Raw genomic sequence first — 12,212 nt, forward strand, 5'->3', positions numbered from 1 at the left:
ACTAATCGTATTAGAAACACACGAGCCGATAATAATAAATAAAGACCATTCATTCATTCAATACAGAGCCGCGCTGTTCATTTGTAATTGCAATGCACTACAGGAACTGCTGGGGGCAGTGTCACGTCTACAGCTCTAGTAGCCTACTACATACGGCAAAGAAGGAAAGAAGGAGAGAGCGTATGAACCATGGCGGCATCGCAGGGCGGCGAAGATGAGCGGAGAAAGAGACCTAGACTCAGCAAAGTCTGGGAATATTTTACGGACGACAAACCACACTCGTCCGTGAAATGTAATATATGTAAAGTAAAACTCGCGTTCCACAGCAGCACCACCGCGATGCACGAGCATCTTAAACGAAAGCACCCGGGAGCCATGCACGAATCAGCTGGGTAAGTTTTACTAACGTTATTTAATATAACGGTTATATTGTTAGGGTCGTAATGTTTATGTTAGCTTTACTGTTACATGTTGGAAAACAACGTCTCATGGACAGGGCTGTACATGCTATGAGCGTTTGTGCTATTAATTTATTTGCCCTGTGGCACGCGTGTGACAGACAGAGGCGCTTGTATGTAACGTTATGTAGCAGGGGTTTTCCATGTTGAAGCCAGGAGAACGCGAGATGAAATGAAGTGAGGGGTGGTCGCTATTAAAATACCAGGTAGTCATGGTGGATGATCATGAATGATGCTTGATAAGTGAATGCTATTTCAATTATGTTGAGTCCACCAGCGAGCTGTCTATAAGATAAACAGCGCCAAGCGTAGCCTACTAACGTGAGCTGTCTGTAGTCTAGCCAGCAATGCTAGCTAGCCAATCAACTAGCTCTGTGAGCAGCTGTAGCTTGGCGTAACGTTAGGTTAGATGTGTGACGCAGAAGCATAAATCCGGCTTTAGACTGAGGGTTGGAGCACATCAATAATTAAGTTGTAACTTAAGATATATTCAGTTCACTGGTTTAATTGGAATTAGGCAGTACATTATCTAAAAAACTGATACTGTAGCTTACAACTTGTGATGATAATTAATACAGCTTTCTGTTTTGTTCTTTCTGTTTTAGAACTAGTAAGCACAAGCAGCAAAGAGTGGACGATGACATGAGACCAATATCCATGGTCGAAGATGAGGGCTTTAAGCAGATGGTGAACACATTCCATCCAGGTTACACCTTACCTTCCAGAACCTACTTTACCAAGCTCATGGAGGGAAAGTATGAAGCTACTTTTGGTAAGGTTAAAGATGCTCTTAAAGCAACCAAAAACATTTGCACATTACCAAGTTTATATTTGCACTTTCATTTGTATTATTTAATTTATTTATTATAAATAAATGTTCAAATTCAAATATTTCATGAGTCATTATTTGAATTTGCAATGGGAACGTATGTTAAGCCAGAGAGACTGGACAACAGGGTGACATTCACAGGTGTGCAGACTTGAGAAGGTGAGGTACAACATGCACTGGGGCCCGCGGCCACTGCCGCGGCCACACGACTAATCGGAAAAATAATCGACAGATTAGTCGACTACCAAAATAATCGTTAGTTGCAGCCCTAGTATGCACATGAAAATGACAACACATAAAACGTGATGTTCTTACTGAAAGCCAATCATGGCAGCATTTCTCTTCCCGGTAAATGTCATCATTCTTCCCCCTCCACCGAATCATGCGCTTGGTGTCTTCATCAGTCCCTTGAAACAACAATACGGCGTTAATAACCACGGCAGGTCAGGTTGTTGTAGCTACAGTAACGTTAGCTAGCTAGTGTTATTAGCTGTTATCAACTTGATAACCACTAAGCTAATGATTATCATTATGTAGGGCTTGCAGGCAAGTCGAGCGGTAGATACTATTTCAACAACAATAAAGATACGTTCATTATGAATAATTCAAATATTTTTTTTTACCACAATATGTATAGTTTGGTTACTCACAGTTATACGCCCGGTCTCCCGCCGCTTCTCTGTCTGCCATGGTTTCAGAGACTGAAGAAAATCGCTCGCGGATAATGTTTGTAAACAACAGCTGCATGACAAGTTTGTATGACGCAGTTTGACGAGGCTGAAAGCGCACAGGGTTGCCAGATGGGATTGACAATTTACAGCCTAAACTTTCTATAACCTCAAAATCAAGTCCGCCATTCGGCGGTAACCCGCCCCATCTGGCAACCCTGGACGCAACTCTGCAACCCTGGACGCGAAATGCATTTTGGGAAATAGGACGTGAGCTAGTGTCCATCATAACCGACTTCAAATTTCCCGGAAATAACTGCTCGCCTACTACATTTCTCGCATACTCAAATCTCGCATACTGTACAGTTCAAACGTACTACATACTCAAAATCTACGTCATATCTAGTATGAGTAGTATGCTAGTACGCTATTCCGAACACAGCCTGTGTGTCTGAATTCCTGCAAAGAAGTGTCTTGCCTATGATTGCATTGGGAGGGGCCAGGCATACATCTCCTGGCCTGTCACCCAGTGGCGTAGCGCCAAATCCCGGGGCCCCCCCGCAAGGCGGCGGCGGGGGCCCTTTCGCAACGGAGTAAAAAAAAAAAAGAGAAAAAAAAAGTGCGTTTTTTAGAGGCCGATGCGTTATTGACGTTGCGAAATTTCGCAATATGCACTCTACATTCTAAATGCTTGACTTAGCAAAAGGTACAAACAAGTGAGAGCAATAGCCTATAACTAAAACCAAATGGTAGACTACACTACATCAGTAGAATGTATTATAAGTAGAATAGTACAAGCTTTATTTATTTTAACAAAGTGTGGTGTCCACAGCAGTGTGATATCTGTAAACATATCTGTAGACTCTCCGCTAAGGGTTGCCAGATGGGATTGAGAATTTCAAACTAATCAATCTAAAAACTTCTAAATCCACCAAAAACCAGCCAATCTGGCAACCCTGTCTCCGCTGCATCAGAGTCTACTTGCTGCGTAAAATTGGCCAGGGTTAGTCAAATCCTTTGTTGGACATCTCGTTTCTTAAGTCCTGGTATATTGTGGCATTTCTTTACTGTTTGCCATCTGGTCTAGGAATACCCAGGGAGACGCAGACAGCAGAAGTAGAATAGAATAGTAGAATAGAAAAAGAAACAGCTATATATAGCCTAACCATGCTGAATTATGTACCTGTATGATGCACTGACAGCCTGTGACTGTGAACCTGGCCGGACCCTGCCTTTCTGCCTGAGTTTGAGTATGATGCTGCCCAAATAAATGTTATTGTTTAGTGCTGTACGCTTTCGTGGTATTATATTGTGTGAACTATCATCTGTATGTTGTTTTTCTTTCACTCGACTAACCGCCGAGATAATACTTGAGACATGTACTTCCGTAAACATACATTTTTTATTGGATTTTTTTACAATATCGGACCGACAGTCCCACATATAGCGGCTATAATGTCCGAATAGAGAATCTATCACCACCTAAAGAATGCTTATTGTACTGTACTTTGTATTGTATTTTCGCTTGCTCATTTTCCTTGTGTCTCGCTGCCTACGTGTGACGTCAGTCATGTTGCTATTGGATACGGCTAACCATGTATATATTTTTTAATATAGGCCTATATATTAAAATTAAGGTTGACACAATGAAGGGCCACTTATTTTCTTTGTTTTATATATTTTTAAATTATAAAAAAAAAAAAAAATGTGGATCCAATGTTAGGGGGCCCCCTAGTGGCTGGGGCCCCCCCGCGGTGCGTCGCTTGCGGGCCCGTCCGCTACGCCACTGCTGTCACCGTCACAAACCGAGCACAATCATGACAAAAGAGGGAGACGCACACAACCAAGTAAACTATTAAAGTGTTTATTAACCAAAATTAATAACATAAAGAAAGATAAAGTCAGTAGTGTAGGTGAGAGTGGAGGAGTGTGTAGGTGTAATGTTGTATGGTGCAATAACCAAGGACAAACAACAAACAAAAAACAAAGGTGTCTCAGGGCGGAGAGCAACTGGGCTCCGAAAGAGACTTGAAGGACCCAGTCACACAAAGCCAAGGTGCTGCTAATGTGCTAACGACCTCTGCCATGCTCACCTCCAGAACCTGCAAGGATAGCACACACACACACACACACACACACACACACACACACACACACAGGTAACAGGCAGTCAGGGAGAGGGTCGTCACACCATAGAGTACAGGGGAGGCTGGTGAAGATAGACATCGGAGGACTTTTAATATGTATTAATTAAATTATTGTTGACTGCTTTTTTGCATTTACTAAGTAGGTCAGAATTAATTCATTTAGTTAAGAATGAATTATCCTATTTATCATGTCTGTTTAGTGTGTGTATGTCTAGTAAGCTGTGTGTATGACTGTCTACTAGGCTCTATACGTCTGGGTTACACCAGAGTTTCACTTTCATCACTTTTCATTCATCGAGAACCATGATGAGCACGACAGCAGGGGAGGCTGGTGGAGGTAGAAATCTGAGGACGGGCTCATTGTAAAGTCATGTAATCTTCTGTCCCGTCCCCCCCCTCTCCTAGACCCCACTCTGTGGTCAGAGACCTTTGAGGAGAAGGTGAATCAGGAACTGCAGGATTGTGATGACAAGTGGACCTTCCAGACCAACTACAGCCTGACAGAAACACTCCCAGAGGAGGAGGAGAAGAGGGGCTGGAAGATCTTCAGACACTTTTCTCACGGACAGTCAGTTGTTTCTTTTTTTACTCTGAATATACAGCACCCTGCCTAAGTAATGGGACAGTGAAGCATTTTCTATTATTTTGCTCTTCACTCCAGAGTTTGGATTTTAAATCAAACAATTAGTATGAGGTTAAAGTTTTATTATTTGGGATTTGTGTAGCTATTGGTTTCACCATTCCCCCAGTGCCCCACTCAGTATGAAGCCTTGGTCTGAACAGCTGATCAGGTGGGACTTACTTGTAGTTGTCCAACTTGTAGTTGCCATGTAGTCTTTTGGAAAGTAGTGCTGCAGGGCCTCTTTGTGGTAAAAGCACGGTACTGCAGCTAGGGGTTTACAATTCTGCTCAATGGAGTCGGCTATGGAACGTTTCTTTCTTTCTTTTAACACTAATTCCTCACTTATCACTGAAACACTCTCTTTTTTTCCCTCCGTCCCTCTCTCTCTCCCTCCCTCCTCTCTCTCTCCCCGCCCCCCCTCAGGTTCAAGTGTGGTTCTTGCTTTCGCACCTGGCCACCAACGCGGCGGGTCATGGTGGTGTTCTGGTACCGACTCTACTACTCTTCTGGGCGGGGCACGGTGCTGATGCGTCCGTTGAGTCAGGTCTGCCGACGTTGCCAGGAGGACAAGTTTGAACGCCCAGAGTTCTCCCAGAGCGAGGTGGAGAAGACGCTGCTCAGACTGCTGCTAACGGTCCGGAGGAACTGCTACGGAGAGGAGAGTCTGGGAAAGAGAAGAAACGTGTCAGGGAAACCGCACCTCAGCTACTACTACAACAACGGTGTGTGTGTGTGTGTGTGTACATGTTACAGGTCCCACCTTGGTAAGGGGCGGGGCCAGCAACATGTAGGGGTCTGTTTTATACAGAAGGACAGAATAAAACAGCAGAGATTATTAATTTTAATTTAATTTAATTTTGCCATTTAGCAGACGCTTTTAATCCAAATAGACTTACAATTACGAATTACAGGGACATTCCCCCTGGAGTAACTGAGGGCTAAGTGCCTTACTCAAGGGCACACTAGTAGTGGTGTGGTTTCAGGCGGGATTTGAACTTGCAACCTTGCAAGTGCAAGAGGGGGGAAGAAGGGGGAAGAAGAAAAGGGAGGAAAAAAAGAGGAAAAAGGGAGAAAAAGAGGGAAGAGAAATTGAGGCTTCTTTTCCATTATCTACATGTTTAATAGTCTCAATGTATTCTAAACAATTAATGCACAATAAAAAATGTCGCCATTGCCATTTTTGTATGGGGGGAAGAATGGATCAGAAGGTCACCGGTTCAAATCCCACCAGAAACAAGAACAATTACCAAAAGTGTTTTGTGTAAATTCAAGATCACTTGAGCCAAAAGTTGCTTTTTGTGACATAACAGAAGTTTATAGACACTAGCTGTTGTGTTATTGATGTTTAAACATCAATAAAAATAATAATAGTATAATATTATATATTATAATTAGGGCTGGGCAAACGATCAACATTTCTTTTTCGATAATCACAAGAATTAACGATCAATTATCGATTAATTGATAAGCTTTTTTTTCATTAAAACAACGCCTAGGGCAGAAATAACAAGTTTTCCTTGGGGAAAAAACTTTATTCTTGATTTCTATGCCCCTGGTTATGGAACGTCGCGATGGAATAGGATATGCTGGCTCAACTATTTGCATGAGCGCACGAAATCCTCTACCCTCGACAAAACTGAGCGGCAGAATATCTGTTTCGATTAATTTGCAGATGGCCATCGTTACTTTCTCTTCTCGTTGTGCATCACACCTCCCGCGTATTAGATGAGACGTGATGGAGGGCTGAGTAGGTAGCGAAGGAGCAATCAAGGTCGGATGTAGCTACTGTTTGCAGGTGGTATTTCATCTGGGTCGTGTTGTATTTATATGTCACTGCGCAGTGTTTGCAATGAGCGGCGTAACTTGTTGCATCATGCCGTACTGCGTTGCGAAATTCAATGCGAAGGCAAATGCAAAGTTCATTTCTCACACATAACGTGGACAAACTAATTTCCACTCAATTTATTAATGATTATCGAGCAAAATATTTTGTGATCGACCAAGATCCTTATCAATCAATTATCGATCGTCGATCATTGATGCCCACCCCTAATTATAATAATAGTACAAATAAACAAGTTAGCCTCTTAAAAACCCTGAGGTTGAATGAATAACTTTGTGCAAAGAGAAGAAGAGAGAGCTACTCAGAATCAGAATCAGAATTGCTTTTATTGCACCAATGTACAGGTACACAGAGTACAATTCTTGGGTTCAGGTTCATTCAACATTGGCATTGCAGCAGAATACAAGATCAATAATAAAATAAAGTATGATATAAAAACAACAAAATCAACAATCAATAAGCAGGATATGAGAACAACAAAATCAACAATCAATAATAGCAGCAATAGTATCAGTAGCATCAATAGCAGCAGAATGCAAATCAACAATAAAAGTAAATGAGTAGGGTGATAAGAGACTACAGCAGTACTACAGCTGCACCAGTCATGCTGCTGTAGAACAGTGGTGTAAAAAGCTGTGCAGATTCCAATGACATGGGATGTAATATCATACAGTATGCAATAATATAGTTCAGATATGATACAGTACAAGTTCAAGTAGTAGTCAGGTGGTGCATAAAATGCTGTGCAGGTAGCAGTGAGATGTAATACACTGTCATACACACCGTCTATGTCTCACTGCTACCTGCACAGCATTTTATGCACCACCTGACTACTACTTGAACTTGTGCAATATGGTGGTGGGACGCAAAGCAAAAAATGAAAGTAAAATGGCTAGCAACTGTGGAGTCAATGGTGTCGTCTTGGAAGTCCTCATTCTCTAGTTCCTCCTTCATGTCCAGGTCCTCCAGCAGCTGGTCAACATCCTCTGCCTCAGGGTCCATGTCCTGCAGGGTTCTCCCTGTCTGGCTGTACAGGTAGTCCACACCAATCAGCTCTCCTGTTGATGAAAGCAATAATCTTGTTAGTATAAACATACACACCAGCACAGATATGTACAGTCAAAATACAATACTCCAGAATTGTTACAGCACTACTGGTTAGATGCTGAACTGCATTTCATTGTCTGGTACTTGACTCTCCTAGACCCCACTCTGTGGTCAGAGACCTTTGAGGAGAAGGTGAATGAGGAACTGCAGGACTGTGATGACAAGTGGACCTTCCAGACCAACTACAGCCTGACAGAAACACTCCCAGAGGAGGAGGAGGAGAGGGGCTGGAAGATCTTCAACCACTTTGCTCACGGACAGTCAGTTGTTTCTTTTTTTTTTTACTGTGAATATACAGCACCCTGCCTAAAGCCTGGTACACATATAAGGATTTTCTAAATCTTAACAGATTTTTTATCTGAGAGAGACCCCACACATGAAGATAAAAAATATTTTTTAAAAAGCCAGCAAATGTCTGGAAAAAAGTCTTGTGTGGGAAGATAAGATGAACATTTTAATGTACCAAAGGGTACCATCTCAAATGTGAAACATGGTTCAAATATGAAACATAGAGCAGGGGGTGTTATATTATTATATATATATATATATATATATATATATATATATATATATATATATATATATATATATTATTAGGTTTGGTCATGTCTAGCTGGCACAAGAACTGGCATTTTGTCTGCTCAAGTGCAAGAAGCAAATGCCTTCAAATTCATGGGATGGTGCTTCATCATACATAATCCAAACCATAGTGCCATAGCAACTGGGGAGTTTTTCAGGGCCAAAAAGTAGAAAGGTCTTGACTGGCCAATTAAATCTTCCCCAACATAGTCAGTGCCCCACTCAGTCTGAAGCCTTGGTCTGAACAGCTGATCAGGTGGGACTTGTAGTTGTCCAACTTGTAGTTGTCCAACTTGTAGTTGCCATGTAGTCTTTTGGAAAGTAGTGCTGCAGGGCCTCTGTGTGGTGAAAGCACGGTACTGCAGCTAGGGTACTGCAGCTAGGGCACTGCAGCTAGGGTTTTCAATTCTGCTCAATGGAGTCGGCTATGGAACTTTTCTTTCTTTTTTTCACCCAAATACTAATTGTCCTCACTCACCACTGAAACACTCTTTTTTCCCTCTCTCCCTCCCTCCCTCCCTCACTCACTCTCTCCCCTCTCTCTCCCCCTCTCCCCCCTCTCTCTCTCCCCCTCTCCCCCCCCTCTCTCTCTCCCCCTCTCCCCCCTCTCTCTCTCCCCCCCCCTCTCTTCCTCCCTCCCCCCTCCCCCCCCCTCTCTCCCTCCCTCCCCCCCTCCCTCCCCCCCTCTCTCCCTCCCTCCCCCCCCTCTCTCCCTCCCTCCCCCTCTCTCCCTCCCTCCCCCCTCTCTCCCCCCCTCCCCCCTCTCTCCCTCTCTCCCCTCTCTCTCCCCCTCTCCCCCCTCTCTCTCTCCCTCCCCCCCTCTCTCTCTCCCCTCTCCCCCTCTCTTTTTTCCCTCTCTCCCTCCCTCCCTCCCTCACTCACTCTCTCCCCTCTCTCTCCCCCTCTCCCCCCTCTCTCTCTCCCCCTCTCCCCCCCCTCTCTCTCTCCCCCTCTCCCCCCTCTCTCTCTCCCCCCCCCTCTCTTCCTCCCTCCCCCCCTCCCCCCCCCTCTCTCCCTCCCTCCCCCCCTCCCTCCCCCCCTCTCTCCCTCCCTCCCCCCCCTCTCTCCCTCCCTCCCCCTCTCTCCCTCCCTCCCCCCTCTCTCCCCCCCTCCCCCCTCTCTCCCTCTCTCCCCTCTCTCTCCCCCTCTCCCCCCTCTCTCTCTCCCTCCCCCCTCTCTCTCTCCCCACCCCCCTCAGGTTCAAGTGTGGTTCGTGCTTTAACACCTGGCCATCAACGCGGGTCATGGTGGTGTTCTGGTACCGCCTGTTGAACTCTTCTGGGCGGGGCACGGTGCTGATGCGTCCGTTGGGTCAGGCCTGCCGACATTGCCAGGACAAGTTTGAACGGCCAGAGTTCTCCCAGAGCGAGGTGGAGAAGACGCTGCTCAGACTACTGCAGAAGGTCCGGAGGAACTGCTACGGAGAGGAGGAGGAAGAGAAGGATGATGACGAAAAACATTCCAGAAAACATTCCACCACCTGAATGAATGAGGAGGTATTATCTTTTTTTTAAAATCTTTTTATCAAAACTTTTATGACTTTATGAATTTATGAATTTTAATGACTTTAATGACCATAATAAATTGTGTAAATTTTTAGCTGGTGAACACTGCATTAATGAATGTGCCAAGGCCTGCCACCTCATCCTACACCTCATCCTACATGAGGTGGATGTGGTTTCATGGTCGTACATGAAATGCAACTTAAAGCGCAAAACAGCAAACTAGCCCACCCCTGTAACCCAGATGGCTTCCGTTTACAGCTCTGCAGCCAATCATAATGTGTAACATCATCACAGCCAATCATACAGTGATACGTTTCAGTAATGGCAGGACCCCGATCAAATTCTGAGAACCGTTCAAATTCTACGCCTACACCGGCCAATCGATTTCTTGTGTGAGATGGGATTATCGCAGTAACGCTGTTTATTGGCTAGCCATAGCATTCATAGTGACATCTGATTGGTGGCACCAACGCATGCGCAGTCAGTTGCTAAAGTAGAGGCACGTTTAAGTGTTTTTCTGATCAGGTTTAGTTTTTCACCGACACCACATGGTTGTGATGTATAATATAATTCAGTATTAAAAAAAAAAAAAATGCTTGTGTTCTTACGTGGCTTGTGGGCTATGAAAAAAATAGGGAGAAGACTACATTTAATATTACGAAATAATGTAAGCCAAAATCGCAATTCAAAACATGGGTTTCATTGGGGTAACATGCTTTTTGGAAAGAGCTGCAGTTCTCCCCATGGCCACCGGGTATTGCTGGTGTTCTGATGATTTATGCTGCCTTCATGCCTGAGATTAGATGTTGTTCATGAACTTTATTAAACTTTAGGCGGGTGTACTTTTGTGGTTTCTGATAGGTTGATCATATGGGCGGGGGTAGAGAGCCTCAGACGTGATGTTTACTGCGGCCTGCTATCAAAGCGAATTTATCTCGCAGACTAGTTGTTCCCCAGCACAATTTGGGCGGCTTTTTGGTTGCAAGTGAATTAAATGTAGTCATCACCCGTTCCCTCCCTGCGATCTCCTACCTCCCTGTAATCAGATGTACCATAAGCACTCGCCAAGTCAGCTCATTTGGTAGCAATTGAACAAGTGAGGTGATAAATTGTCAATTTCTTATACAAATGAACACTATGTTCTGCATTTGGATTCACTAGCCAATATCACTAAAATCTTTCTTTGTTTTTCTCAGCGGCGTTGGCTGGCTACAACATGGGGATGGAGAGGATGTCAAATGACCCTGACAGAGTAGACGATCACACCCATCAAGGGAACTACTCCGAAGATGTCCTCGTAAGACAAGCATATTACAAGCGCAAGGGTTATTAATGTAACCCTCATAGTTGTAAACTGTGGGTGCTGACCATAGCAGGCTTTGATTCTAACTATCATGAAGAAAATGTTGGCTTTTCTGAGTAAATAAACCTGAAAGTCATTCACATTTATTGAGATTGAATAATTCAGTAACAATGGTCATAAATTCACATTTATTATCTTTTAGTATTTCCTTTTTTCATTTAACTTAATGTTTGATTTTACTTTCAGCCAAACGTTATCTTACATGTTCATGTTTATACAAGTATCTCACACCTGTGTGTGCTTAAACAACAGCTTGATCTCAGTATAATATATTAATGGAGGACAAAGGAGAAGAGAAGTTATCAACATTTTCAGCAGTCTCCGTTTATGTTATGGTTGAACTGGAAGCTGGTATGACACTTTATTTTTGCTTGTTGGTGCTTAAATCAAATATATGATTAATATTTGTAATGTTAACGGATTAAAAACATCATCTGACCCACTTGTATTCTCTGAAAACATTACATAATTGTAATGTAGTTTTATGCATTTAAATGTCGTTGTACAATGACAATAAAGATCATTCATTCATTCATTCATTCACAGTGTGTAATTGATTCCTATGCAAATCAGTGACCCTATAAAAAAAAAATGTGATTCCATATTTACATAATCTACGGTATTATCCTTGCATTAAGATGAACTCAACTTATTGAGTGATTTGTTGATGACATTTTTTGCTTTTTAGCTAATTTGAGTGTCATAGCAAAGGGTGTGTAGACATATGCACATGAGGTATTTCTGTGTTTAAATGTTAATACATTTGCACAGTGGCGGACTGGCCACCGGGCAAGCCTGGCAAATGCCAGGAGGGCCGCGAGACTCTGGGCCGCTCAGAATGTATTATATAAAATATATATATATATATTTGTAATTTTGTATCTGGTGATTTTCATTGAAAATAACTTATTTCAGCAGACCGCGGCCCAAAACATTTTATATCGGCCGGGCCATCCACGCAGTTCTGCATCGCGGATGCCCAGGGCCCTAAACCAATAGGAGCAGAGCTCCCCTATGGGGCGGAGCTCCACGATGTAGAACTGGAGTATGTAAACCAATAGGAGCAGAGCTTTAGGTAGCAGGGTAAACCA

General features: G+C 43.4%; 1 protein-coding gene across 1 annotated transcript; it reads left to right on the forward strand.

The window, feature by feature from the left end:
* The first annotated feature begins 206 nt into the window (after window positions 1-206).
* On the forward strand, window positions 207-11,544 carry LOC308153982 (uncharacterized protein). Its single transcript, XM_080527163.1, has 8 exons — window positions 207-392; window positions 1,064-1,230; window positions 4,508-4,670; window positions 5,148-5,446; window positions 7,528-7,602; window positions 7,772-7,934; window positions 9,452-9,749; window positions 10,955-11,544. The coding sequence occupies exons 1-7, from the start codon at window positions 340-342 to the stop codon at window positions 9,735-9,737; spliced, it is 1,206 nt and encodes a 401-aa protein (XP_080383289.1). The 5' UTR covers window positions 207-339; the 3' UTR covers window positions 9,738-9,749; window positions 10,955-11,544.
* Window positions 11,545-12,212: the final 668 nt, after the last annotated feature.

Source organism: Nansenia antarctica (assembly GCF_963989245.1).
Source record: "Nansenia antarctica genome assembly, chromosome: 3".
Lineage (NCBI taxonomy): Eukaryota > Metazoa > Chordata > Actinopteri > Argentiniformes > Microstomatidae > Nansenia > Nansenia antarctica.